Source organism: Brienomyrus brachyistius, chromosome 14, assembly GCF_023856365.1.
Source record: "Brienomyrus brachyistius isolate T26 chromosome 14, BBRACH_0.4, whole genome shotgun sequence".
In the NCBI taxonomy this organism is placed as follows: Eukaryota; Metazoa; Chordata; class Actinopteri; order Osteoglossiformes; family Mormyridae; genus Brienomyrus; species Brienomyrus brachyistius.
Window position 1 is genome coordinate 24,395,863 of NC_064546.1, and position 27,122 is coordinate 24,422,984.

At 52.5% G+C, this 27,122-nt stretch overlaps 2 protein-coding genes across 2 annotated transcripts; both read left to right on the plus strand.

The window, feature by feature from the left end:
• The first annotated feature begins 882 nt into the window (after positions 1–882).
• On the plus strand, positions 883–10,631 carry ppp1cb (protein phosphatase 1, catalytic subunit, beta isozyme). The gene is made up of 8 exons (XM_048975332.1): positions 883–1,004; positions 4,144–4,275; positions 7,474–7,704; positions 7,802–7,906; positions 8,195–8,266; positions 8,356–8,507; positions 8,792–8,926; positions 9,015–10,631. The coding sequence occupies exons 1-8, from the start codon at positions 953–955 to the stop codon at positions 9,117–9,119; spliced, it is 984 nt and encodes a 327-aa protein (XP_048831289.1). The 5' UTR covers positions 883–952; the 3' UTR covers positions 9,120–10,631.
• Positions 10,632–13,115: 2,484 nt separating this feature from the next.
• rab3gap2 (RAB3 GTPase activating protein subunit 2 (non-catalytic)) lies at positions 13,116–27,112 on the plus strand. Its single transcript, XM_048975318.1, has 35 exons — positions 13,116–13,448; positions 14,803–14,873; positions 15,213–15,330; positions 15,467–15,548; positions 15,774–15,821; positions 15,932–16,007; positions 16,151–16,252; positions 16,333–16,432; positions 16,764–16,862; positions 17,010–17,158; positions 17,236–17,315; positions 17,607–17,702; positions 17,807–17,946; positions 18,150–18,345; positions 19,057–19,200; positions 19,283–19,365; positions 19,775–19,839; positions 20,178–20,268; positions 20,375–20,514; positions 20,647–20,851; positions 22,141–22,238; positions 22,378–22,483; positions 22,620–22,780; positions 22,872–23,046; positions 23,198–23,356; positions 23,449–23,555; positions 23,676–23,742; positions 23,904–23,974; positions 25,138–25,173; positions 25,358–25,432; positions 25,590–25,805; positions 25,978–26,067; positions 26,186–26,389; positions 26,473–26,631; positions 26,707–27,112. Exons 1-35 carry the CDS (start codon positions 13,337–13,339, stop codon positions 26,857–26,859), a joined length of 4,074 nt encoding a protein of 1,357 aa, XP_048831275.1. The 5' UTR covers positions 13,116–13,336; the 3' UTR covers positions 26,860–27,112.
• The last annotated feature ends 10 nt before the right edge of the window (positions 27,113–27,122 follow it).

The following is a 27,122-nucleotide window of genomic DNA, read 5'->3' on the forward strand; positions in this document are numbered from 1 at the left end:
GCAGAGACTGTTTGCAAATGCGTAAGGGTTTTTAAAGCAGTCCAATCCATTAGAGCCACTTCTTGAATTTTGTAATCGTACCCGACTCTCCAGTTCGTTGCACGGTGAATAGCGGCGAGTAACTATGGCATGGTGAGCTGAGCAGAAAGCGAAAGTAAGGCGAAGACTAAATATAGAACGAACGGGAGGCAGGCTGGTGTTAGCAACGGCTGCAGAGTCCATATGCGAGTGTCAGGTGTCTGCATGTGGGTGATGTGCTGTGCAGGCTGCCTGTTATTCCTCAATCACCTGTCAGTGTTTCAGTCCGGCGCCTCGAAACTCAACCCAAAATCAGTGCTAAAAGTAATTGCACACACGCACCACCAAATTAATAAGGGTGGTGCTCACCTCCGATACGCTGTATACACAACATACTCATGTGCAGAAGTTTTGTTACACAGACTAAATTAAAAAATGCAGCAATACGGGAAATGTCATCATGTATAGCTTTAATGCATGTGCCCTGATTTGACATTTTGTCTTTATCCACCACCAAACAAAGCACCGGCTGTTGGAAAGGTTTGTCCAGAAGTAATACGATCAAGAAAACAAATGAAACCCCAGATACTGGCATCCACATGGTGTTATCTAGTGTTTTTGGGTGAAACGGGCGGTGTAATAAATGTCCAGCTCAAACATTTTAGGCAACACCCTTTCATCAGGTGGCCAGTAAAGGTGACGGTGTTTGTCTATTTGTAATTAGCAGTTTATAAATATCTGCTTTTATCAATTATTACTACATCGCTGTTGCGCTTTTATTATGTCACCATTCATTAAAAGATATATTGTTTATCATTACCATCGTTTTTATTATCGGACTGCCTCGTGATTGCGCGCTTGTGCGCCCACGCGCGCCCTCTGGCGGAAAGCGCGAGAAGCGAGGGCGATTCCCCTTCAGATTACAGTTTAGAAGATGGCGGAAGGCGAGCTGAACGTTGACAGCCTCATCTCTCGACTCCTGGAAGGTAAGAGCAGGCCGCCTTCGTTTGGGACATACCGTGGGGGAAAGGGGGGAGGAAGAAGAGAAAGCCGCAAGCGAAAGGGGCGGCCGCTCGCCTGTATGCGCCGCCGTCGTCGCGTTTCGGATCGGAGGCGAAGGCGCCGCGCTGGTGTTTATAAACAGCGGGGCTCGCCGGGGAGCCGCTACCGTCGCTACCATCGCTGGGCCGCGCAGCTCCGCGTCCGCAGGCTTCGACACGCCTAGCAGCCGTATTTAGCGAGGGGCTATGGCGTAGCGTCCTGTGTTAGGCTGGGTGGGGGTCCCCGTGTGCCCCCCGCTTTGTGCGCCTCTTCCCCGACCGCCATGGCGTTTCAGGTGTTTCGGACCGCAGCTTTGGTTTTCCCTTCATGAGCTCGGCTGTATTCGTGTGCAGCCCGGAGCCGAAACCCCGTGTTTGCTGTAGGGGTTGGTTGTTGGGGTGGGGTGGATGGATCGATCGCTTTTTGACCGCAAATTCCTCCATTCTCGGGAGGGGGGCGGGGGGGAGTAAAATGCCCTGTGGCCGAGCCTGTGCCGCCCATCTTTACTACAACATTGGTATAATAGTACCAGTATCCCAGAAAGCTGGAGACTTTGCTTTTGATGATGAAAAATAAATAAATGAATAAATGTTTTTATATACTGGTGCTATAAAGGGCGGGAAGATTCGTGTTAAGAATTAGTCAATGAGATGCCATTTCTGTCAAGGCTCCAATCTGGATTATACCTGTTAAACTGAAAATGATTGGATACCAAGGGGGTTAGTCATTGGGTAAGTAAACTGGCTAGTTGTGTGGTCACGTGCTGACACACCCCCTACCCCCAAGCTCCTTGTTCCATTGGTCTCATGCTGCAAGCGGGTCGGAGCAGTTTGGAAAAAAAAAATCCCACTTTCTGAGCGGGTCGTTTGTCACTGAGGTTGTGCTGTGAGTATATTTCAAAAGGGCTTTTATAGGGAGGTGCTGTGCATGAAAATCCTGCACATACAAGGCTGGGTGGGTGCAGGGTGTTGTGGAGATGAGTTCGTTCTGATGTAGACTGCAGTATTTGACTGGACTTGCCTTTGAGAATATGGTCAAGTAATTTCTGGTGAGCTGTGTTTGAGAAATACCTGCCAATAAATGTGTTTTGTTTTTTTAACTGGGCAGTTGGCTGCTGTTTCTTAATTCTTCCTCTGTCTTGGTAAAAATATTGCAGCACTCATTCAGTGTAAAGAGATTTGGCATCATGACAACACAGATTTTCTGGATGTGGCACGTCTCGCTCTTGTGTCAGTTGCCTGTTCTCAGCTCCACTGGTCTGCTGTTGGCTGAACGTCGAGTCGGTTTCAGGGCTCCCCCAGTACGGTAACCGATCGTAGCAGTGCACTTTCCACGAGGCAAATGGGCACAGCAGCAGGCCCTGCACCCACGGGTGTCACTGGAGGGCAGTGGAATCTCAATGGGAAGCTGGCAAACCGCACCTCCGACAGGGCAGACTGCCTCCTCGTGCCTCTCCTGTACTGTCTCCTGCACGACTCTGCACGTCAAGCATGTAGGAGCCCGTGACCGTGTCTGCATGCTTGTGCAAACAGATGGTGTGCTGCTGGTGGGGGTGGAGCCTGACAGTTAAACACGATTGATTAGCAGTTGTGTGAACAAATGCCGTCTCTTGTATTCATTGCCGCCAGGGCTAAGAAAAGTGGGTCTGCAATAACACTCCAGTCACATTTGAATGCACCATTTTTAGATCACTTCTTGTGGTGGAAAAGCACACGTTAAAGGATGCTTAGGAGGTAATGCTGAGAATCTAGGGCTTGATTCTCCCTGGAGTCACCCTGGTGCTAACTGGCAATTAGTCCCACAAGCAGCAGCACCCTCCAAGGGTACGCAGCGCGTGTGACGACGTGAGAGAACGCAGAGCTGTATCAGCGGCAGCCTTCGGCCAGATTCACGGCTCAGGCATCGACGCCTTCGATCGTCCCTCGGGCGAGCATATGTGCGCGGTTTCGCCACGCTTGAATCAGCAGGAGGAGGCGGAGACGCGCTGGCTGTTGGTGTGCCGTAAGAGTGCCTCGGCTGGATGTGGGTGCTTGCAGTGGGAAGCCAGAGTGCTTCAAGCAGAGTGCCTTAAAAATATCGTGACCTAAAAACGGTGTCGCGGCCAGGCAAGAGGGACGTGAGCCGCAGCTGGAGTGGTCACCCTGGTCTGTGCTCGCTCCGGTTCACCACTGAGGGCGGACGTTTGCTTGTCGGCTGCTTGTCAGCACAGTTTTCCTGTAGCTTGTGTTTAAAACTGGCCGATTTGGAAGCACCTTCGAAGGCTGTTGGCTCATGAGAAGCTAGGCTTGTCGTAACAGTGATCCCCTGTACAAGCGTGCCTCCTTTCAAATGGAGATGGTTCCTCACACCCCCAAACAGCATTACTTTACTCACGGGGGTGTCTTTTCCTCACAGTCCAAATTCAGTACAGAAAAGTGGCCCAGGGTTTGTTTTATGATATTATCAACTTATAAGGAAATTACTCTTGTTTAGTTAAGGTAGATAAGAGGTAGGTGGCTTTTTTTTCTCTTCTATTTCTGTACCTATTTTTCCTCGTTTGTCCAGCTCTTATCTGTCTTTTCTTACACCCCCCCCCCCCCCGCCCCCACCAACACCGAGGGTGGTGTGGACATTTTCTCCCTAAAATACTCTCAGGGTAGTGCAAACATCGGCAGCCTTGGCGAGGTGATGATGCAATACAACATAACATGTTACTGTCGAACGCCAGCAGCAGCACCTGACATGAGCAGAAAGGCCAATACTGAGAGCTGTCTGGGGGGCGGAGGAGGGTGGCAGGGGGTGAGCTGGAACTGGAGTCTGCATGTTGTATTTATACTGCCTGCCAGAGGGATGCTAAAGTGACTCCCTGCCCAGGGATGTTGCCAGTTAAAAGTGGAGAAAGGACAAGACTGAAAATACAGCCGTGAAACTTTACTGCAAAAATACAAAGAAACACAGGGTGACTGAATTAGCCACGATAATTCTGTGGTTGCTGCTCACGTTGGTGCCTGCTCTGCTGTCGGCGTGCACGGTGAGGGTGGTGCGTGCGGGTGAGGGTGTCGATGGTGACGGAGTGAGCAGCAGCGGTCTGCTTGCCTCCTGCAGTGCGAGGATGCCGTCCTGGCAAGATCGTGCAGATGACAGAGGCAGAGGTGCGGGGGCTCTGCGTCAAATCCAGGGAGATCTTCCTCAGCCAGCCCATCCTGCTGGAGCTGGAGGCCCCGCTGAAGATCTGCGGTAAGTCTGCCGGCTCCTCTCTCCTTCCGCCCTACAAGGTCTTCCTCGTATTCAGTCCCTCTCACGCCAACGGACAGGCTGCTGGTGGGTGACTGTCGCTGGGTGTTGTCCCTTTGGAAGGCCGGGTGTGTTTGCTCAGGGTCACACACAGATAACCAGAAAGAAGTGCCATACAATCCCCCTGAGAATAAGCCCAGCTCACAAACGGGATTTACGCAGGAACTGAGAAATTTATGGGCTTAATTTAATGTACATATTTATTATTTCTTGTGCTACTTTACTGCCAGCTGCAAATGCACACTTGGGATATTTATGATTATTGTTATGTTTATTGTTTAATGTCTAGTATCACGTCTCTTTATAGGTACTGAATGTTCCCTGTTCACAGTCTGGAGCTCATCTGTAATACATTTCACTGAACATTGAGCTGAGCATGATTGTATGACATATAAAACTTTGAAACTTGAAATTAGGGGTTAGAGATGGCTTATGTAAAAGAGAAGGGTTCAGCCATGTTGAGGGTGGGTGACACACACACCGATGCGGGGCGACTCGTGCATATGGTGCCCTGTGGGAACACCTCCCCCCACCCCCCGCGCTCTGGGTCACTCCCAACGTCGCTTACAGACCTTACTGTATCTAGAGAGCTCAAACCCTCTGTCCACCACATGCTAAAGCTCCATCTCTTAGAGTCAAACAGTGCTTCTGGGAGTCACATGCAGACCCACAATGCATCCACTGCATGCAAGCCTCCCAGTCCACGGGGCCAACGCAGAGATCCTCCGCCTTCTGTGCGTGTAGATCCACCTTTCATGTGGTGGGGGGGCCCCCCTGGGGGGGGGGAGGGGCAGAGTAGGTGAGCCCCCGTGAGGGCCGTATCAATCAGGCCTGGAGGCACATAGGGGGGCACGTGTGAACAGCCTTTATTTTTCACATTGGGGGTGTGGGTGATGGTCTTTTTTGGGGGGGGGGGGCACGACTGATATCTGGCTGGACAGCAGAGCCTCGAATCGCACGACGCACAACCCCAGAAAAGGCAGTCATTTAACATGCCCGCATATCTAGGAAGTCACTGGGTATCCCCCCCCCCCCCCCCAACCCGGGTCACGACAAGAGCACAACACTGAGCCAAAGCCAAGGGCAGCATTTGTCTCAGAGCAGGCAGTGGCAGCGTGGTGTATTTTTAGCCCCCCCCGCTAGCCCAAAATGCACAGCAGTGTGTCGCCTCCCCAGCCCCGCCCCCTCTGCAGCGCCCCCTTCTGTATGTGATACTGCCACAGCTCTCCTGCTAATCACTAGCTTCTGTTTATTTTCTGGACGCCTGTTATTCTTGGCAGCCCGGTGAGCTTAAGGGGCCAAAGTGCGACAGTGCAGAGGGAGGCCACGACTAATCAATGGATTACGGCATTGTGGGCAGACAGCGCATATGGATCAGTTGGCCCTCAGTTAGACTGATTCCCCCCCCCGTGCTATAGCAGTACTTCCATGGAGGTGAGCAGACGGTATTATTACACGCGGGGCCGAGCAGTTGGATCCGTCGCGGAGAAAGAAAACGGCAGCCAAGCCGAGAGTTCGGGGACGAGCAGAATAGAGAACAGGGCAGCCAGCAGCCTTATGCAACTACTGATTTGCAGCAGCACATCATGTTGAATAAAACGCACTGCTGCCGACACCCCCTACTGGCCAGATGGGTGCTCACGGTTATGGGGCTGGCAGAGTGTGACTGGAGAGCAGGCGCGTCAGCTGGCGAGACGGGTGTGGGATGGGTGGGGAGGCAGTGGGAAGGCAGGCAAAGCATTCATGGAAGGGGAGATGCTCGCTGACTTGGGGGTTAGGGTTAGGGTTAGGGTTAGGAGGCAAACAGTTATTCACCCCCAGTTCCTCGCCTGCCTCGCTTCCTCTGTCTAATCCTGCTCCTCAGACCTCACGCCCGCAATTCCTGTCTCTCTCCATCCCCCTCATTCCTTTTTCCCTCCCACTCCCCTTAGAGATGTTGCTTCAAAGTAGTTCAGCAAGTAGAGCAGGATATAAATGGCATCTCAGCTGATGGAGAGCGTTGGCGTCCTGGGGGGTGGAGATGGTCAGCTGAGTAGGTAAGCCCCCGTGTTGGGGAGGAGTGAAGGGCAGTAACGGGATTGTGGTTTGGTTTCAGGTCCAGAAGGCGGCTTTAGCTCCCCCCCTGTCAGTCTCCAGCCTTTCATCTCTCTGAGATGTGGGGGCAGTGTGTCGCTCGGCAGGTGAGGGTGTCGTGCCTGTGATTCCCAGGCTCGGCTGAGTGATGTCACAGTCGGGCCCCCGAGCAAGGCCCTTGACTGTCTGACCCTGCTTCCTGAATTGTACATTTGGTAAAAGCATCTTCTAAATAGACGAAAAGTAAATGTAACTGAGATCTGGGAACGCTGAACAGCCCTTATCGGTCCGTGGACCTTCCCGCCATGTTCTCGCCTATGCGGGGCTGCACGCCTGTCTGTGTCACGTGCCAAGTGATGTCATGAGGAACCTCATTAACCTGATTTCTCTCTGCCCTGTCCCCGTGTCTCCCGGGTACCGGCCCTGTTGTAACAGTAGGGGCTTGGCTTTCCGTGGGCCGCTCAGTGTCCTTGGCAGGACTCGGGTCTCCTGTGCGCCTCGGTCGCCTGCGTCGCATTTCTACCTGCAACCCCGGTGTCCTTGTTCCACTGCGGAAGCAAAGATAAGTGGATGGAGAGCAAATAAAGCGTGTCATCCGGCGAGGGAGAGAGACCTCGGGGCTGCGTTTAATAACCTCAGAAGGGCGTCACCTTCACAGCATCCGCTTTGCCATATCTATCTCGCTCGCTCCGTCCCTTTGCTTTTCATCCCTTCATCTCCTACTATTCTTAATCTTTGTTCTTTGATTTGGTGGGGGGGGGGGAGGGCGGATGCAGTTCGTGGATTAGGGCTCTGTGCCAGAAGGTTGTGAGTTGTGACCGGTGGAGGAATCGTATTGCTGCCGGTCCCTCGAGGGCCTTTAACTCCAGCCACTCCAGAGGTGATGGCTGCTGGCCAACCTGGCTGTCTGTCCCCAAGCTCTCCTCACTTGTCACTCTTTGGCTATAAGCATCTGCTAAATAAATTTATGTAAAGGACAGCAGGACCAACCAGGACATTCAGCTCAAAATGGCTGAACCAACCAGCAGAAAGACTAAGCCATTCCGGACCCTTCCACTCTCCACCCAGGCGACATCCACGGGCAGTACACTGACCTGCTGCGGCTCTTTGAGTACGGCGGCTTCCCACCGGAGGCCAACTACCTGTTCCTGGGTGACTACGTGGACAGAGGCAAGCAGTCGCTGGAGACCATCTGCCTGCTGCTGGCCTACAAGATCAAGTACCCGGAGAACTTCTTCCTGCTGCGGGGGAACCACGAGTGCGCCTCCATCAACCGCATCTACGGCTTCTATGACGAGTGTAAGGCGCCGCGCAAACGCCGCGGTCCACATGTCGGGTTGGCCGTCGATCTGACCGGCTCACGTATCGGTCGTGTCTCTCCTCCCTACCCCTGCAGGCAAACGGAGGTTCAACATCAAGCTGTGGAAGACGTTCACCGACTGCTTCAACTGCCTGCCCATCGCCGCCATCATCGACGAGAAGATCTTCTGTTGCCACGGAGGTGAGCGAATCGGTTGTAGGGAAAGCGGGAGATGCGACCTCCTTGCAAACGAGAGTTTACGGGGGTTTACCGTGCATTCAGACAGTCGCATTACCATCCGGAACGATCTACTGCAGTCCGCATACACAGCTTCAGCTGCCTCGCCTAGTTAATCCCACTGTACACTAAGTGTGTTCTCTGTCAGTCTCCCCCCAATAAGGACCAGACACTGCACAAATTCCTCTTAGTCTCCCCCCCCCCCCCCATTTACCGCTATCCTTTTGTCTATTTCATCTCTCCTTTCTCAAGGTCTTTCTCCTGACCTGCAGTCCATGGAGCAGATCCGCAGGATTATGCGGCCCACCGATGTCCCCGACACAGGTGAGGGCACGTGTTCATCATGTGGACCTCGGCCTGCGTGCTGGGGAGGGTCACGCGGTGTCACCACGCCCATCTTCGCTCTCTTTCAGGGCTGCTCTGTGACCTGCTGTGGTCGGACCCCGACAAGGACGTGCAGGGCTGGGGCGAGAACGACCGTGGCGTCTCCTTCACCTTCGGGGCCGACGTGGTCAGCAAGTTCCTGAACCGACACGACCTAGATCTCATCTGCCGGGCGCACCAGGTAACGTGGCATGTCTGTCGGGGACGCCAGTAACCTGACCGCTAGCTTCCACGCTGGGCTCAGGTCAGGACGTCTGGCTTTACACAACATGTCCTTCAGTGGGTGCCCTTCGCGAGCTTGTGAAGTGTTGTCACATCGACGTCAAAAGGGTAAACAACAAAACAAGCTACAAATAATAATCTAAAAATCAATAGGAATTAAAAGCCAAGGAGTGAAGGTGTGCTCCGAGCAGTGATGTAGCTGACGTAGTTGCACTGTGCTCGGATCCCCCCCCTCCTCGGCAGGTGGTGGAGGACGGTTATGAATTCTTCGCCAAGCGGCAGCTGGTGACTCTCTTCTCCGCCCCCAACTACTGCGGCGAGTTCGACAATGCCGGCGGCATGATGAGCGTAGATGAGTCCCTCATGTGCTCCTTCCAGGTGGGTAGCTTCACCCCCACATGTAAGTGCAGGTTTGTCTGCATGTGCAAACACATGCTTACTGTGTCTTCCTCTCCGTTTGCCTTAGATCTTGAAGCCATCAGAGAAGAAGGCCAAGTACCAGTACGGGGGGGTGAATTCAGGGCGCCCTGTCACCCCACCCCGCACTACCCAAGCCCCCAAGAAAAGGTGAGCGGCTGGCATCAGCCCCAGCTGCCTCCTCTTCTCCGATGCTCCCTATGCCCCACCCTTGCAACACCCCAGTAATTCTTCCCTCTGCCTGCAGGGGGAGTCCAGCACCCCCCCCCCCAGACACCCACTTTCTTATATACATGTACATAAATTTTGCCATGAGCAGTCGGCATCTCATTCAGCTCGTTGGATGGTATTTTTAATATTAATATTGTTTGTTGTTGTTGTTTTCTGCTACTGCCATGAGATGTTGCTCAGCTCATGCGATGACATGAAGCCCGATTAAAACCAGCTGCAGATCTGTAAAGCATCCCTTCTTTCAAACAAGAACAATTAGCAACAGAAGACTGATGTCGAAGTGACATTGAAACCCCGAATTAGTTTGACTTCGTCCGGCCCGGTCGGCGGGCCAGGCGGGAAGCCTCCTGACACTGAGCAGGCCGGTCCCAGGGTGGCAGAATCGGCACGAGCGCATTTCTGGCAGTCTGACGAGTTCTGTGACTCACGTAGGGCGGTTGTGGGTTCGGCCGAAAGGCCTGCCAGCGGATAGAGGCGCTCGCCCGCGATGGGACCTGTCGAGCCAGATCAGGCTGCTCAGACCCACCCAGCTGCACTAGAGGTTAGAGGTTTTCGCACATCATCCCCCACCTTGACCGCCGCCCACATTTTAATGCCACAGAGGCTCAGCAGAAGGCCGCATTTCGGCAGAGCGACGTCGCGAGTCAGAAAGCCCGGCGCTCCCTTCACGCTGGTGAGGTGACGTTACGGTGCGCGAGAACACGCGGGAACCGCCTCACAGTTACAGAACCGCAAACGGCCCGAATGTACATGTACGGCATACCCATTGCTGATTCAGGCTCAGCTGCCGCGAAGGAGAGCCGTCCGATTAGCTTCAGTCGCTGTGGACTAAAGCTGCGAGGTGACACACCCGCGGGTCGTCTGTGTGATGTCAGTGCCCATGTGAACTTTGGATTCTGATAGCGCTCCTATAAGTGAATTCTTATTAATGGTTGACAACACTGTAGACCTTCACGCCTCCGTCCGCAGCAACGAGGCAGCGAGTTTGGCGGCAAAGCAGGACGCAGGTTGACACCTTGCAGGTCCTTGGAGGTTTGGTGACACTTCCTTGCTCTTTCTCGTTGCGGTCCACCTCTGTAGCTCCTCCTAGCTGAATCCAGTCCAGCCACATATTCGTTTCACCGTAACCAGACGCTCTTAAAAGTGTGGCTGCCTTAATTTGAAAAGTAACCTGCTCTCCGATTTAATATTCCCACTGTGAACTGTAGGAAATCACACCTTTGCACACGCCACGAGTAAATTAAGAACGTTGCCTTGTTATACCACCCTCTCCTTTTGTAATCTTTCTAATTTCTGTCGTTTGACTGTTTTGGTTTTCTTTATAATTTATTTACTCATACTGGGAAACAAAAGTGTTACTAAAAGCAGTTTAGAGATTTGTATAAGTTAGTTTCAGACTCTTTGAAATTCAATAAATGGAACGAACTGCAATTAACATGGTTTCTTGTCGGTCGATTTCGCCATCGTTACCCACAGTGCCTAGACAATGCAATCAGTACAAATGGGAATAAAATGTGTTGCAACCATAAACATCACTTTAAATGTTTTGTACCCATGCAGGAATGCACCTTTGTCCATAAAAACACGTGGTGTACCAGGGGCGAGGCTGCAAGCATTTGCAAAGTCGTCATTCTGCTCCATCAGGGTGGCTAAAGAGTGCTAAAAAGCAGCCTGGATGCTGAAGAAGGCAGGGGCCTTCAGTGACTGGGGGGAGCTGGCCCAGACAGCACCAGAGGGCCCATTTGAGACAGGCTGTTTTTGAGGCTCTGCAAGGTTAAACTCGAATCCCGGTACACACGTATGACACTGGAGCTTCGCACAGAGGTAGCTTTGATTGTTCCTAACGTAGCTCCATTGAAACACATTTTTAAACGGGCAGGATATTTTCCAGGGTCTGCTATTTACGGATGAGAAAGCCTTTATTTCCTGTTTTTAAAACGCTCCATTCGTTCTCGCGACTGCGTGCTACTCCGCTCTGCGAGCGCGTTGGCGGGAAGCCGTCCGCTGGGATCCCCCGCGAAGGTGCTGGGCCGCTCTCCTGATGGCTGCCTGCAGCGGGTCCTCCAGCCACCAGAAGGCGATGGAGAGCAGGACGCAGGGCAGTGCGATGGCTAACTCGGGAAGCAGCAGACCAGCCAGAAGCAGCCCCAGTGCCAGGACCAGCAGGCATGGTAACCCAGTGCGCCAAGTCAGCCAGTGAGGATGCTGCTAAAAAAATAACAGGGAGAAGGTGGCAGGTACTATAGAACACCGCATTTAATACATTTAATAAAACACGAGATTTTCTCAAACCTACCCCCCAAATAACACCATTTAATAACAAAACAATAAGGAAGTAATAAACGAAAACAAATAGTTACGACAAGCGCAGTGATTAGCGACTCCGAAATGCGGAATACATCAAGTAGGAGATGGATGAATCAAGAAAATCGGTAAAAGAACAGATGGATCAAAGCGAGGAGAGCAGAGTGGAGGGAGCAAGAAAACCTGGGAAACTGAGAAAGCCGTAAGGCGAGAATTGAAGACTGGGAGATTCACTCATGAAGCTCATAATTATGCCGTCATCCGCACATGAGATCTGTCCATCGTGGTGTTCGGTACTGGAGGACACTGGGTCTCCTGTGGGGTGTTCAGCCGCTCCGTGGCATTCAGAAGGACCTCACAGGGAGGATGCACACTGGGAGCCAGGCCAGATGGCTCATGTGGCCACACTCGCCGGCTTCTACTCCTCCCGGAAGATGGTGGAGGCCTTCTTCGCTCTCTCAACCTCCTATGATATAACATAGCTCCATCACACCTGTAATTGTATCAGGGTACTAACAGTGTAATATTCACATTAACTCCTGGACAGAATCACTCGTAAAATTGTATTTTAAATTATATAAGGAAAGATCATGTAAATAATGTCATAGTATTTTTCGCACAATGTAGTACATTATGTTATAAATACGTTCTTACATCATCTAAGCGTTACTCAGTGGAGGGTTAGAGGGGGTCCTAATCTTATCCCAGTAAGTTTACATTCAAATGAAAGAATTCTTAACGAATTCATGGGAACGCTTGAAAAATGCATTACTGGTTAATTTAAGTATCTGAGTGTCTCCAGGAAAAGTGTACTGAAGACCATTAAAAGCCATCCTGGAAGTATTATTATGATTTCTGATGCCTTAGCATATAATAAAAGCAAGTGATTCAACCAAGTAGCTTGAGATTTTAGAATGTCAAATGACCTCTAATTTCGTTATTAAGATGCAGTTTGTCAATCCATTATGGTGGAGTATAAAACTGTCTAAAGCAGCAAATGGAAACGCACAGTTAACGATTGCAAAACGTGAAAAAAATATCGTGCCTCACTGTATCAAATAAACTGCACTTCCTAGTACAGTAAGTGAGCGTATGCAATTTTAAAGACAAATAGCGCCCTCTGTTGACTAATTCACTCATACTAGCTAAAATACAACCAATGATCAAATACGACTTATACAAAACCAAATCAAATAGCAAACCTAAGCAGTCTATTTAAAGCCAGAAGCACCGTTTATGTACAGCACCTACAGCGAAACACTAGGAGCTGTCACCATCTCTGTTAAGACATTTGCGCTACATTTCTTTGACAGATGGTAATTATAAACTTTTTTGAAGTTATAGAATTTGTGTTTTTTAGAGAATGGGTGCTGAGCCTGTCCATAATGCTTTCACTACATTTGTAATACAGTTAGGTTTATGCGACACTGGACCCACGCAGCAATTTCAGGACACGCTTGAAAATGTGACTTGCGGCTTACTGAACAGTGATGCATTTCGTCCTGTACCCCATAAGACGCCCGATGATGCTGCACCTTGTTGGTCCTCCGCAACGCTAGGTGGCGCTGTAAGGTGGCGTCGGCACCATAGCGCCCGTCCCGAGAGGTGACGAAGTCACAGATCCCGCTGTGAGAAGGGAAAAGAGGGAGTTATTGGGAGGGGTGGCGAAGAGCAGTTGACAGTGGCAGCCTTACGTCTTGTAGAGCTAAACGCATTCATATTCGTGGATTTTGTCGACAGGGAGGACTTTGGACCAGCACACTAGCGTCCTGCCACCGCAGGCTAGCCCCCCGGCCAGCTGCCAGCTCCTTTCCGTCGGCCCAGTCTGGCAGCGCTATGTCGTGCTGTCTGGTCGAATTTTGTCGGGTCCAAGAGCTCAAGACGGTCCGGGAGTTTTTGTTCCCGGGCCAGCAAACGAGCACATTAGACACCGGCTTCAGCCAAACAGGTAAGAACCGCAGCTTTTGGGTCCAGTCTCTAGCCCCAGGGACTTTCTGGAGCTGAGGGGTGCCGTCCCTGTACGTTTGGGCCCGGCCTTGAGTACTACCAGGCTTTTCATCCTCCTACTGTGCCCGTGTGCCGGTGTCTCTCCCCTTCGGTCGGGGGGTGCGCAAGACGCACTGTCCCGGGTTGGTCGCCAATTTTTATTTATGGTCTTGAATAATGGTGCAGTATGGGAATACGCCCCCTCCCCCCAGTTCTCATTAGAAGCAATGAGTGTAAGATCACCTGTGGACACAAAGCGCGATCGGGTCTGTCTGCTGCACCAGTCAGCCTATCGGGAGAGGGGTTTACTGGCTCAACTGATGGAGCTCGGCCTTACAGCAATGGGGAAAAGATGGGGACAGGTAATATTGATGAGAAGGGGTGTCCCTTTGCCCTTTGAGTCATCAGACGGGAGACAAGTCCAGAAATGCGTCACTGAGAGACACACGTATGTTCTCTGCATTTGAAATGCATGTTTCGAAATGGCAAATTCAGTGGGGATGGGGGGTCTGAGCTGCAGCCGGGTGCAGATGCTGAACATGCTGCACGTAGCATTTGTGCGTGTCCTGTCAGCTGCGCGAGGCTGGAATGGGGTTGGTTGAAGGAGTGGGCTGATGCAGCAAAGAGCCGAGGCGTTTGTCCGCAGGTGGAATGCCCAGCTCCATAAAACCGATCGTACGGTAGTACAGGAGAAAAGGTTAGGGTGAAACCTTCAATATGGACTTTAAAATAACCCTGCTGAATGTTTCTTGCAAGTCTCACGTCATCACAAATGTGAGCCGCAGTTTAATGTAGTAATCGTATGACTGACCGATTTGTTTACAAGACATTCTATATACATTTACTCATGTACTAAAGCTATTTCTGTTGTTACAGGCTTGTATTAGTGCAAAAAGTTGATAACGTGGTACATACCGCATCTTTGAGCCCTGCTTGTCGGTATTATTCTTAGGAGTTTCCTCATTTCCTCGTTTTACATCCACTGCTTCCAGTAACACAAAAATTCTCTACTCCTTCCGCAGGGTACAGACCCCGCTTTGTTAATTATGTCTCTTGTCCACTGCTGGCATCCTCTGACAGTATCGTGCTGCTCTTTGTCTTATTAATAACTTGTTGTTTCTGCGATCACTGCAAACTCCAGAGCATTCCATTTCATTGCTGTCCATGGTCTGGTCTGCTCTCTGTGGAGGATGCCAGCATTGGGTCAGACCCAGGAGACACATCTCTCTCCTCCATTGACCGTGTTCAGCAGCTGGCCGTGGTTCTACTCTCTTGCCAGACAGAAATCTGAGTCTATTTCTTACTGTCTTGCACAGAGAAGGAACTGAGCTGGGAAGATGCAGACTGGGGGTCTTGGGAGAAGGATGAAACCAAGGAGGATGTCAAGGTCAGTGTGGCTCTTTGTGTCAGGAATTGGAAGTTAGCATTTTGATGGTTGGCACCTCAGCAGGGTGTTCTGATGCAGCTCACCTTCAGAGCCGCAGATGCGAACCGTAAAAGCCTGGACTTCATGGCTTTCCTCGCAGACCTTCCTGTCACCATGCAAAGGCATGCAGTTCGGGTGACCTTCCCCCTCTGCTCTGTGGTGGCCTTTTTCCTTGCCCTTGCAGAGGTAGCGACCCAGATTGAACAAGCGGATCGATGGAATTAGAAGATGATATGCTTGGGTGATTATTTTAAGCACTGTTAAAGTCGGTTTAGGGCTAACGGAGTGGTCCTCCCTCAGCCCGAAGAGGAGAATGAGAAGCAGAATGCCCCCTGGCTGCACGACTGTGTGGTGTCCCTGTCGCCTTGCTCCGACCTGCTGGTCATCGCCTGCAAGCACAAGGCCGTTTTTCTGTCGGGTCAGTTGTGACGCTCACATCGCCCTCAGGCTTCACTCCGACAGTGGAAACACGCAGATTCTTCTGTAATCGATCCCTGTGCGTTTACGCCCATTTAGTTTTTTTCCTCTGCCTCGTTTTCTGTGCGGTACTACAGCTAAGTGGCGGACGGACGAGGTGGGACGAGACGAGATGACGCTGGCTGTGTCCTGGAGCGGGACGCTGAGCACCGAGGACGGGTGAGGGGGGCGCTGTGGAGCGGGGAGGGGACAAGGAGGGATGAGGGAAGGAAAAGCCTGGCAATGACCTGAAGAGAGAAAGAAATGTATTACAAGGCATGATGGGAAGGTGTGGGCGAGTGGACCTCCTGGCAGAGGAGTGATGGTGTTCCAGAAGGGGGACAGGCAGGGCAGGGGAGGTGTGTATCAGTCGACCCCGCACTGATGTCTTCTGCATGCCCTTAGGGAGCATGTGACCAGCGCCATCTGTATCCCATTGGCCAGCCAAAAGAGGTGAGTGTCATTCTGGAGCGACTGGCTCTTTGGTCATCACATGTATGGTTGCGGACAGCTTGTGGAGGGACCTCCCTAGTCACATGGTTCCTCTGTGAATCTGTGTGCAGGAGCTCTACCGGCCGTCCTGACTGGACCTGCATAGTAGTGGGCTTCAGCACCGGATACGTGCGCTTCTACACAGAGGTACTGTGTATGACTACCCTTGCTGCATCAGATTGTACGCTGATTGGCCAGCGCTCACTCCATCTGACTTCTGATTGGTTGGGTTGTGTTCGTGAGTGTTCCCGTGCGGAGATCGTCCTGCATTGTGTTAAATCGCCTTTCAGAGTGGCGTGTTGCTCCTGGCGCAGTTGCTGAATGAGGACCCGGTGTTAAGGCTCAAGTGCAGGACTTATGAGATTCCCCGCCACCCTGGGGTCACAGAGCAGGTACCCAGTATGCCCTCGCCTCCGCCCTCGCCTCCGCCCTCGCCTCCACCACAATGACGGGTTTTAATGGTGTCTCCCAGCATGAGGAGCTCAGCATCCTGTACCCAACGTCCCTGGTCACCATTGATGGCTTCAGCCTCTTCCAGTCACTGCGGGCGTGCAGGAACCAGGTGGCGCGAGGTACTGCCGGCCATTACTCAAGGATGAGAAGAGCCCTCATGGCCAGCTGTGCAAAACGTCATCTTGGGCTACAGTGTAGTGACTGTTTGTGGCCAACAGGGCCAAACCAAAACTGGCCTGGAGAGGATCCAGGAGGTTGTTCTGTCTGACAGTTAAATGCTCGACAGAGGACCGCACTCTCAAGAGATTAAGATAGAAATGAGAAAAGGAAAAATTGTAATTTTCAACTTGTGATTGGTGACTCTGCTCCACAGTGATTGGTCCTTCACTTACTCTTCTCTCTCCTCTCCACCGCTTCATTCTTCACCCCTCGCCTGTGATTGGACGGCAGCGGCAGCCGCAGGAAATGACATGGTGCAGCCCCCGCCCCTGGCCTACAAGAAGTGGGGTCTCCAGGATGTGAACGCCATCGTGGACCACAGCAGCGTGGGTGAGACAGGGGTGGCCTGTGATTGACTGAACTGCGGAAGAGCCAGGAAGTTTTGGGGGGGGGGGGGGGGGGGGGGTCAGTGCCAGTGAATTTGTGGGGGGCGGAGCCACGGCTTGAGTGTCTCAACGTGTTCTCTCATCCCCTTAGGTATCATGACGCTGTGTGTGTTTGATCAGATGAGGAACGCCTCTGTCTTGGGGGGCTTCAATGCTGCTGTGAAGGGCAGCCCCCCTGCCATGTGCCAGTACATCACCGTGGGTGGGGGGCCCTTCACAGGATTCTACTATGCTGTAGAGGTGAGTGAATCGAGTGAGTGAATCGATCTGCTTCTTAAATAGTGACCACCTGCTTTTAATGGTCTCTTTGTGTGCAGGGCAGCTCCCAGCCTCTCCTCTCTCATGTGGCCCTAGCTGTGGCCAGCAAGCTCACTTCTGCCCTCTTCAGTGCTGCCAGGTCAGTGCATGTGTTGCTATATATCAGCTCTGCGTCGAGGCGCACAATATATTGGCTAAAATATCGGTATTGGCCGACATTTGTTAATAAGACGTAGGCGTTGGTCTGATGTCGGTCTTGGACGATATTTCCGGCCATAATGTCAACGTTTTTTTTTCTGTCTGCCGTTATGCTGATATTTTTAAGGGCGCTATTTTAATCACGTTAGACAAAACTTAGCGGTGTTGGCCAGAACGTGCACGTCGGTGTACCGCTAGCTCTGCGCCTGACAGGGGCTCTTCTCCTCTACAGCGGCTGGCTCGGCTGGAAGCACAAGCACAAGCACGAGGAGGACCCGGCCCAGAAGCAGAAGCCCAAAGTGGAGCCAGCGACTCCCCTCGCCGTCAGGTGCTGAGCGGCTGTCGCCCCCTGCTGTTTCTTCTGTGCTTGTGCGCAGTGTCACATCAGGACTAAATAAAGATGACATCTGATGGCTTTTTTTTTTTCCGCAGATTTGGACTGCCGGACTCGCGGCGCCATGGGGAGTCCATCTGCCTGTCGCCGTGCAACACGCTGGCCGGCGTGACTGATGACTTTGGGCGGGTCACCCTACTGGACGTGGGGCGGGGGATCGCCATCCGCATGTGGAAGGGTGAGGGAGGGGGGCAGGGGTGTGGTGTGTAACTCAGAGTTAGAACATTGTGCATGTGAACAGAAGGTTGTCGGTTCAAATCCCAGGAATGGCAGAATGATGTTACTGTTGGGCCACTGAGCAAGGCCCTTGAACCTGGTTTCTAAATTGTGCAACATTTTGGATGGGAAGTGTCTGGTAAGCAATGTAATCCCTTTGCACAGGGTACCGGGACGCCCAGCTGGGCTGGGTGCAGGTGTGCGAAGGGCGGGGCGAGCGGGAAAAGGCCGCCTCCCCCTCTGTGCCTCGCCGCCACGCCCAGTTCCTGGTAATCTACGCACCACGCCGCGGCATCCTGGAGGTGTGGGGCACCCAGCAGGGTCCCCGTGTGGGGGCCTTCACCGTGGGCAAGCACTGCCGGTAACTGGGACAAGCTTACCCACAATGCTGTTAGGCTGCGTTTTATTGCCTAACCTTAGAAGGAAGACAATGGCATGTAGGTTTTAACAGAGAACACTCTTTGAAAATAAAGAATATTGCTCACATGTAAATAAATTCACATCCTCTGTGCTTTTATAAATATTAAGATCGAAAGGAAGCACTGCTTCTTCTTATTGCTATTTTTTAAGTTTATAAGATTAATGTAAATGTGTTATGAGAATAACATTCTTTATAGAGCCAGCCTGTAAATCCATCCAACCATTTTCCAAGCCGCTTATCCTACTGGGTCGTGGGGGGTCCGGAGCCTATCCCGGAAGCAATGGGCACGAGGCAGGGAACAACCCAGGATGGGGGGCCAGCCAATCGCAGGGCACACTCACACACTCATGCATTCCTACGGGCAATTTTGCAACTCCAATTAGCCTCAGCATGTTTTTGGACTGTGGGGGGAACCCGGAGTCCCCGGAGGAAACCCCACGACGACATGGGGAGAACATGCAAACTCCACACACATGTGACCCAGGCGGAGACTCGAACCCGGGTCCCAGAGGTGCTAACCACTGCACCACCATGCCGCCCCAGCCTGTAAATCATGGCGGGTTATTAGCTCTGTTAGCTTGGTATCTGTCTCCTGTCATTGATGGCTAGCAAGCTGCAGTCGGCTAATTCTACCCCCCCATGTCAATGCAGGCTGCTGTACACAGGCTACAGGCTGATGGGCGTGAACAGCGTCACCAGCCAGGGCTGGCAGCTCCACACCCAGCAGCTGTGCCTGTTCGACCCGGCCACCGGGGCTCTGAGGACGGTCACCGTGCCCTTTCACCTGGCCCTCAGGTGCGTGGAGCAGAGCAAAAACACCACACACACGTGCATGCAGAGTCCCAAATGCCTGACAGCGCCTACTTGTGCCTGACAGCGATAAGAAGAGTGAGCGAGCGAAGGACATGCACCTGCTGAAGAGGTTCAATTCGCTGCTGAGGAGCAGAGAGGTGGAGCCAGGTGAGGGGGTGGGACTGAGCAGGGGTGGAGCCAGGTGAGGGGGTGGGACTGAGCAGGGGTGGAGCCAGGTGAGGGGGTGGGATTGAGCAGGGGTGGAGCCAGGTGAGGGGGTGGAGCCAGGTGAGGGGGTGGAGCCAGGTGAGGGGGTGGGATTGAGCAGGGGTGGAGCCAGGTGAGGGGGTGGAGCCAGGTGAGGGGGTGGGACTGAGCAGGGGTGGAGCCAGGTGAGGGGGTGGGGCCATGTCAAGGGTGGGGCCATGTCAAGGGTGGTGTTATATGGGTTGGGGTCACATGGCGTGTTTCTATGTGGGGGTTAGGGAAAGCAACTCACAGGGAATGAGACACATGAGGGAAATGACGGAAAATAAAATGACATCATCACCGTCCTGCCTTTGTCCCCATCTCACAGACATCCTGGAGAGTGAAGCCCAGAGTGTCCTGCTGGAGATCAAGCACCCTGTCATTAAGAAACAGGTGGGGGCACGGGGGCTGGGCGCAGTTAGGGAGCAGGTACCTTTACCTGGGTTTAGTGTGTGCTTCAGGTAAACAGGCTGTCAGACTCCTCTGCGATTTATAAGCAGGGCATGCTACCTGCTATTAATATTTTAGTATGTCTTTGCTTGTGAAATATACATAACCCACTGTTCTTTCCGGATCCACACGCCCGGGGGGGGCTGTTGCCTTATGGGAAGGTGAAACAGGCCATGTGGCACATCTCTGTACTTTGGCGTTATGTGCCAGGATTTTGTTGCTTTCAAAGTCATAACACATGAAAATGAGATTTTCACACTCTTGTTTCATTGTTTGGACAGGCACTAGAATCCTTGCTGTCCAATAAGAAAGCTCCAGTCTCATGCCTGATCAACATAACTCGCGCCTTATTGGACAGCTTAAAGAAGCAAGGTAGTACTTTTAATGTCAAGGGGAGGGACTTGTGTGTGTTGGAGGCAGCCTCGTGTTTACGAGCGCACATAAAGGTCCTTACGTGTGTGTGTCTGCGTCTGCGCAGACCCCGAGGCTGTGGATGAGGTCCTCCTGCAGCTCTGCTCCTCCCAGCTGCGGCTGCTGCAGATGTACATTGACATCACGGCCCTCCATTCTGCTGACCCGCACCCCACGGGCCAGGATACTGACCCAACGCTCACCCTGGTACTGACACCCAAACGCCGTGATGCCCCCCCCCCCGGATGTGGGTCCCTAACCCCTTTTCAACATAAGAATCGCATGCTCCCCCCCCCCATTCCCGTCACCACTCCGACCTGAATTCCCTCCACCTGCCAGACGGCCTGCAGCGGAATAGACGATGACCTCGCCCGCGTCGGGCCGAGCCTGCACCGGTACACGGAGCTGCTGTCCCGCCCCTCAGTGTCCTTCGCCCCGGACCCTGAGGGTCAGTTTCCCGTGCAGAGCTTCCTGTCCCAGCTGGAGGCTGAGGGTGGATCGCTGCGAGTCGTCCGGGGCCAGAACACCGACTGGACACTGCTGGGTAGGACGGTCTCCTGTTATTACTCTGCTCCTGTATCGCTTGCTGGATTTAACCGAACAGGCATGAGCAAAAATAGATGCTGGGGTGTGATGTTTAGATTGCAGAGTCACCTGAGAGGTTAGCTGGCCCATAGGCAGTACTCACACAATGGGGTGTTGACAGGGGTGACTGGTAGGCGGGGCAGCCCCCCCCCCCCCAGGACCCAGCCCCCACAGCGATGTCATGCTCTCCCCTCTGACTAAAACTCACATGCCCATGAAACATTTGTGATTTGAGGGCTGGTTTTAAGCCGCTAAAAGGGCCACCACACCACCACTGTCATTGTACCTTGTTTGTTTACAAGATGTCGTGGTTGCTGAGCCTATCCTTTATTCACTGCCTCTATACCATACCATGGTATACCAAAACAGTATTATGTGGTGTGGCCAGCTACAGTGCATATCACGCTGATGTATACCAAACCGTAGTATACCAAAACAGTATTATGTGGTGTGGCCAGCTACAGTGCATATCACGCTGATGTATACCAAACCGTAGTATACCAAAACAAGGTTATGTAGTGTGGCCAGCTACAGTGCATATCACGCTGATGTATACCAAACCGTAGTATACCAAAACAAGGTTATGTGGTGTGGCCAGCTACAGTGCATATCACGCTGATGTATACCAAACCGTAGTATACCAAAACAAGATTATGTGGTGTGGCCAGCTACAGTGCATATCACGCTGATGTATACCAAACCGTAGTATACCAAAACAAGATTATGTGGTGTGGCCAGCTACAGTGCATATCACGCTGATGTATACCAAACCGTAGTATACCAAAACAAGATTATGTGGTGTGGCTGTCATTTTTATGTATATAGCCTCATTATGGTGGGAGTAAGAACCCAAAAGATATTTGGTATAATATTTAAAACAATTTTTAAATATAATAGTTTGTAATGTTTCGTAGTCGAAGTCCTGTGGTCGAGGCGTGTATTTAGCGAAAAAAGCATGGTTATGGAATTTGCTGACTATTGCAGTGCATGATGGGATATTTGGAGACTATTTTAATTTTATCACCTGCAACTGCTGCAGCCTGCCTAGGCAGGTGTAACTGTGGAAGGGGAGGGCATGATTCATTTGTGTCCCAGGACCAGTTGTACAGTTGTTTCACGACTGGGTGATGATGCAGATTTTGATTTGAAGTCTTCAGGGTGAGGGGGAGCAGGTCCTCTTCTGGGGTTTATTCTGGCTCCGCCTTCCCTGCTGATTCGCTGGAGCCTGTGACTGTGTTTCTCCTGCAGGAAGCTTCTTATTCTGGGGCTGCCTGTGCGGTCAGAGCCCACTGCAGAAGGTCTGTGACATGCTGCAGGATACTGGAATCAGCCCCCAGGACCTGCTGGTGAGCTGGGTGGGAAACTGGGAGGGGAGGGGGGGGGGGGCGTGGGTGCAAAATCCAGACCAACAGGTTATTCATCTGATTGTTCCAATGATTCGGGTCTTTCCCTGCATGTAACCATGGCAACTTCTGACTGTCCCAGGCTCTGCTCCTCAACGTGTGGCTCAACCGAGAGAAGGAGGTACTGCAGAACCCCCAAGCTGTCTGGCACCTGCACTCCCTTATTGCAGCCCTGAGCGCCATGACGGGTGAGCCATGTCGTCGTGTGTGTGTGTGTGTGTGTGTGTGGTGGCACTCGCCAGCAGCCCGCGCCACACTCCCTCGGTACAGTGATGTGCCCTCACTGGACATTTATGTAGTCACCCCGACCCTCGCTTTCTCTAGGAGCCGTGGAGGATTCGTGGGACCTGCAGTGTGTGTCACCCTGGTGGCAGCAGGTCCGCACTGCATGTGTGCAGTCAGAGAGTGCTGGCGCCGCCCTACTGGTGGCCCTGGTCTCCCACCGAGCCGCCAAGAACTCCATCACCAGCCTGGCTGAGAAAAAGGTACCGCAAGACTTTTTCTTGAAGTGGTACACATGACATTAGCGGGATCTGCTCTCGGCTAAGACGTACTTCTGAGTCTTTCTGTCTCCAGTTCCAGTCAGACTGGGAAGCCGTGTCTCTCGAGCTGGAGCAGTGGGCAGTATGTGTGAGGCAACTGGAGGACCTACTAGCTCTACACACACTGCTGTGCCTGCCTGCCCCCCGGGGGACACCAGGGAGCCCCCTGGCGCGCTGCTCCGTCAAGGCCCTGCTGGAGAGTGGTACAGGTGGGGAGGTGCTACTCTTTAGAGAATGCTCCCTTATGAAGTATCCTGAAGTAAAGCCAAAGTTAGGGACCTGACCAGATGCTTCCCCCCCACTAATGGAGTCTCTGGAAGTGAAGTTGCCCTGCTATGTCTGTCGCCCTCTGCTGCCCAGGAGGTATGGCCGACAGCGTGGCAAAGTGGGTCTTCAGGCAGGACCTGAAACCGGCCCTGCTTAAGGGTATCCTGGAGACGAGGGGTGCAGCGGAACCCCGAGAAAACCCCTCTGAAGGCGAGAAGAATCTGGAGGATGCGGGTTTCCGGAAGGCAGGCGGTGAGTAGAGGACGTCTGTTAAGGACATCTGTGCAGAGCTTTAGAGCTAATCGTGTTGCAGTGTCGCAGTTATGAATGCGTGTGTGTTTCAGAGCTGCTGGTCCCCGTGTGCCAGCGATTCCCAGTCTCCCTGTCTCCCGACATCCTGTTTGCTCACTGTTGCTGGGAGTATGTGGTGCAGTGGAACAAGGATCCGGAGGTTGGTCTCACTCTTCCTCTCACTTGGTCACACACACACAAACCCTGGCAGAGATTTAAACTCGGGTCCCAGAGGTAACAGTGCTAACCGCTGTTAATTTGTTTCTGTCTCCCCTTGCAGGAGGGGCGATACCTTTCCTGGGCTGTTGAGCACCTCAAGTTGATCGCCAACCCCCACATCCAACTGGGTGCGTCTCCCAACCTCCCGAGTTCAATCACAGGCTTAAATGAGGCCATATTTCCTCCCCTGGCCGTGTACCCCAGCCAGTGCATGACACCACCATGTGTTAAGGGTCACGAACTGCAGTTACACATTGGTGTAGCAGTGCGCTCTCTGTCCTTTTGCCAGGCATCTCCGTCATGATGTGGAACACCTTCATCGTCAACCGCTTCTCCGCTGCTGCCTTCCTCATGGAGAAGGTGAGGGGTGTGGCCATGTATGTATGAGTGTGGTCATCTCTCTGTGTGGATGAGGCTAAGGGTGCGTTCGACTTCATGCAGCCGCTTACAGCACTACCTTAAAGAAATACATTCTAGTTGTGACGCAATGCATCATGGTTAGATTTTTTTGTCCGACTTAAGCCAGCGCTGCAAAACGTCACCATGCGTCACCATGTCACATGGAGAGCAAGATGACTTATGACAGATCGTGCAGCACCTCTCAGCCAGCTGCACATACTGGAACCACCTCCATGACAACATAACTTTGCCCTTATTGGCTAAACATTTTAGTCACATGACGTTTGTATCCCAGGAAGTTCCGATGCATTATCTGCTATTTCTCCCGAATATTTTACCTGGTAAAATTAAAGTTTAAATAAATGACATAAATCCTCTAATAGTACATGTAAGTTAGTGGTTTATTTATCGTTAGTTACTGTAATGTTGTGCTGCTTTGTTTGCTTAATCGTTAAGTCTGTGAAGAAGGTCATTCAAGTAAGAATTGCATTGTATTCTGTACATGACAATAAAATCTTGTATGTATTTGATCTTTTTCCTGGCAGCTATCTTTATACACAGGGTCACTATACACAATAGTTTATTTTCACTGTTTGGATCAGAAGAGTTGGTTATTGTAAAAGAAGTAATGTGCATGCAGGTGATATTTGTATAGATTTATCTACACCCTTCTGGCAGTGCTGCCATTGCAGTCAGGTCTCGCACACAACGAGGAGTAGAAGTTGTCTGACTTGGCTGCAGTCAGTTTACACTCCATCCCTGCAGCTGCCTGCAGATCTCGCTCCATGTCACATCAGCTGCTGACAGACCTAAGCCCAAGTCGAACGCACCCTATGTGTATGTGTGTGTGTGGTCATCTCTTTATGGGTGTGGCCATAAGTATATATGAGGTTGTCATCTCTTTATGGGTGTGGCCATAAGTATATATAGGGTGGTCATCTATGTGGGTGTGGCCATGTGTATGTATGGGTGTGACCATCTCTGAGGGTGGGTGTGGCCATAAGTATAAATGGTGTGGTCATCTCTGTGGGCGTGGCCATCTGTTTATGGGTGTGGCCGTGTGTATGTATGGGGGTGGTCATGAGCAGCAGAATCCCTGACCCCTGACTTGTTCCCCCTAACAGGTGGGAAAGGCCCCGAAGGACAGGTTGTGCCGAAGGGTGAGCTTTCGTTCTTACTTGGAAAACCCCGCTGTCCTGGGTTTGGGTGATCGATTTGTTTATGGTCAGGCATAGCCATTCTTGACTTCTCACTTCAGCCTGAAGCTTACCCTGGATAATGCATCCCATCATTAAGGCTTATGGTTTATGTGCCTGTGTTGAACACGCATTCCTCTCGGTATAGGATGTGGGGATGGGAGACGGTGCCATGACATCTTTCCTAGGCTCTTGCACTCAACTGCTGCAGACCCTAGTAGAGGTAGGAGTGCTCTCTAAAGACTGTGCCCCCTAGTGGTGAGGGAGAGCACTGCATTCTGTATTCCACACCCTGAAATGCACATGACAAGGCAGTTAACACTGGCTGTACTTCAACACCCTGTATCCTTACTGTTATACCCATAAACTGTCTCCCACAGGCGGACGCCGGCATAGAGGAGGTGCCCCCCCCAGAGCTGTGCGTGGAGGAGGTGTGGATGGGGGCTGAGGGCCCGGCCTCTATTGCTGAGCTGGCGCTGGAGCAGAGGTCTGTGCACTACCCCCTGGTACAGCACAACTGCCTGCTGGCCTCACTGCTGCACGCTGCCATGGCATTCGGCGTCCGCGTCAAACCGCTGAGCCTCTTCGACAGCAAGGTGAGGCAATCGATCTGATAGGTTAGATTATAGCCGCACAGCCAATAGAAAAGGCCGGCCCATAAGGCAAAGCTGCAGTCAGTCCACAGTTCTTGGCGCAGCTAGATTTGTTTACCGCTCACTGCGAATAAAACTTGTCGACCTGTCTGTTACCTGGCCCCTCCCTTCTCAGGGAAGGACCGCCTTTTTCAGAGACCTGACCTCCATCCAGGTACTGCCTAGTGGGGACATGGACCCCAATTTCGTCTCGCTAAGGCAAGAGGTGAGTGTGCCCCCTTCTGGTGGGGCAGGTCAGTACTGAGTTTTTTTGTGGGTTGTCGGTCAGCACTGCCTATGAACTTCACCATTCCCTGCGTCACACTCCCATCCCTGCCCCTCAGTTCCTCCTGAAGGTGCTGACAGCCTGGGTGAAGACCCAGGTGGAGGGGGCAGATCCGCCGCTGCCGTGCCCGGGCCCCCCAGATAACTCGTGGGCCTCGCTGTGCCTGGACCTGGCCCCCTTGCTGCAGGTGAACCCCGACGTCCTGCGGAGGCACCTGGTGTGTCAGCTGTACAGCCACGGCCTGGACCTGCGCGCGGAGGAGGTACCGACACGGGAGCACGTGCAGGCATCTGGCCAGGCAGGAAGCTTGAATCTGTGACCTGCAATACACAACCCTCCCCCTAGGTGGCGCTAGAAGTAGAGGACAAGGATGTGCTGGGCTCACAGCTGCTGGTGCTGACGGGCCAGCGGCTCTCCTACTCCCTGCTGCACACACAGACGCGGCCCGGCATGGAGCTGCTGGCCCGGCTGCCGCCCATGCTGTGCACGTGGCTGAAGGCCATGGTGAGCGTCTGCTAACCCCGCCTCCGAATCCCCCTTAGCTCGCAGCATCCTTAATGACCTTGTCACCCCCTCTAGGACCCCAGCGAGCTGAGCTGTCCCTCCGTGTCCCTGTCCCTCACCAGCCGCATGGTGAGTCGGGTCTTGGAGATTCTGCCCGAGAACCACGCCCAGTACACACTGGCCCTGCACCTGCTGGAAGCCGTCGACGCCCTGGGTCCCGAGGCGTGAGCCGTGGTGGAGGGGGGAGGCTGTATTGCAGAGGTGGAACCTTCTTGGTTGCAGTGGGGCGGTACGATCCGGTCACAGGCCTCCGTCTCCTGTCTCTTTCTGAAGATACTTGTATTATAGTCAAATTTCTTATTTTGCTAATATTTATATGCTGTACTGTATCAGCTGTGCCCCTGCCCTCCTGTTCTGTAGATCCAGGCCTTGCAGCATAAAACACTTACATCCACAGAATAAAGAGGCTTTACACTCCAAACCGCTGGTGT